The 1,345-nt window shown below is 55.5% G+C and overlaps 1 protein-coding gene across 1 annotated transcript in view; it reads right to left on the reverse strand.

Annotated features, from left to right (window-relative positions):
* Positions 1–1,345, reverse strand: part of RASSF5 (Ras association (RalGDS/AF-6) domain family member 5) — a 20,081-nt gene that overhangs the window by 3,554 nt on the left and 15,182 nt on the right. Inside the window, exon 4 of the mRNA XM_009997518.1 lies at positions 336–449. Coding sequence (XP_009995820.1) covers positions 336–449 — 114 coding nt within the window. The remainder of the gene's footprint in view (positions 1–335; positions 450–1,345) is intronic.

Here is a 1,345-nt window from a genome sequence, read left to right on the forward strand (position 1 = left end):
TTCCAGCCATATTCCTCACCTTTATTTCCTGCTTCCAGGATTCTCACACCTCCATGTACTAACCCATCACTGAAGGTCACACAGGGGGTCCCTCACACCCCCCAGCTCTGCAAAAATGCAAAGATCAAGAGACGAGCCTGGCTCTGTCATGTCCATCCACACATGTCAGGCAGGAGCATTCCAAGAGCTCCCCCTCAGTGGCAGAAGACAAGAACACCTCAACAGCCACAAGGCCTCTTGCTGGGAGGTGCCTTCCTGCAGCCCAACCCTGCTCACAGCCCTGAGGAACCAGCATCAGCCTTTCCGTGCCTCACCTAGCGGAGCCCAGTACGTACCAGCTTCATCAGCAGGCAGTTGGTAACTCTTGCATTGTACTTTTCAATTTTCTGCTTGATCTCCTGGATGGTCGGGGGCTCATGTTTCTCCTCTTCTACTGCTCGTGTTACATTCTGAAATCAGAAGGGAAAGGCTTTAGCTGTTTCAGGGATTAGGCAACACGGCAGCTGTTCAGCCCTTTCCCCTGGAGCCGAGCAAACCCCCATGTCAGGATTGCCCCAAAAGGCAGGAGCACAGAGGCTGAGCAGAGCCCCAGTTCCCCCCTGCAGCCACAGGTGGAGATGGTTCCTACAACCAGGAGGCTCCACGTGCAGGATGTCACGTCCCTGCCCCAAACCACCTCTGTTCACCAGTCACCAGCAGTGGGGGGTAACACAGAGCCCACCAGTTGGTGGGACACCGAGGCACAGAGCAGTAAAGATGTCCCAGTACAAACCAGGATGACGAACCCAAGCCTCTTAAAACCCCCTTCCAAAAAAAAAAAAAGCCACCTCAGTGGGGGGTAACACAGAGCCCACCAGTTGGTGGGACACCGAGGCACAGAGCAGTAAAGATGTCCCAGTACAAACCAGGATGACGAACCCAAGCCTCTTAAAACCCACTTCCAAAAAAAAAAAAAAGCCACCTGCACCTGCTGAGGGTCCCTTTGCTTCTTGCAGCACTGTTGAAAAATCACATCCCAAAATCCCAACCTGCTGGGAACAAGCCTGCCTGTGTCCTGGCCTGGGCTGGATTCGGCAGTGCTCTCTGCCTCTCCAGAGCTGCCCACCCTCCCAGAGCTCCCCACCTTCCCCAGGGACAGGCCTGGAAGTGTGAGCAGCCCTCCTGTATTCCATGGAGCTCCCGTTTTGGGGCGCAGGGAGCGCAAAGGGACGGACAGGCCATCGAGGCCCGTGCGGATCAAAAGGTGTAACCTCTGAGAAGGAAAAAGACTGGGAAAAAGCGACTCTGGGAGCAAAGCTCTGGGCTGGCTCCCAGCCCAGTGGCACAGGGAGAAGCAGGAGCCCCA

The sequence above is a fragment of the Chaetura pelagica genome, unplaced genomic scaffold (assembly GCF_000747805.2).
Source record: "Chaetura pelagica isolate M959 unplaced genomic scaffold, ChaPel_1.0 scaffold215, whole genome shotgun sequence".
In the NCBI taxonomy this organism is placed as follows: domain Eukaryota; kingdom Metazoa; phylum Chordata; class Aves; order Apodiformes; family Apodidae; genus Chaetura; species Chaetura pelagica.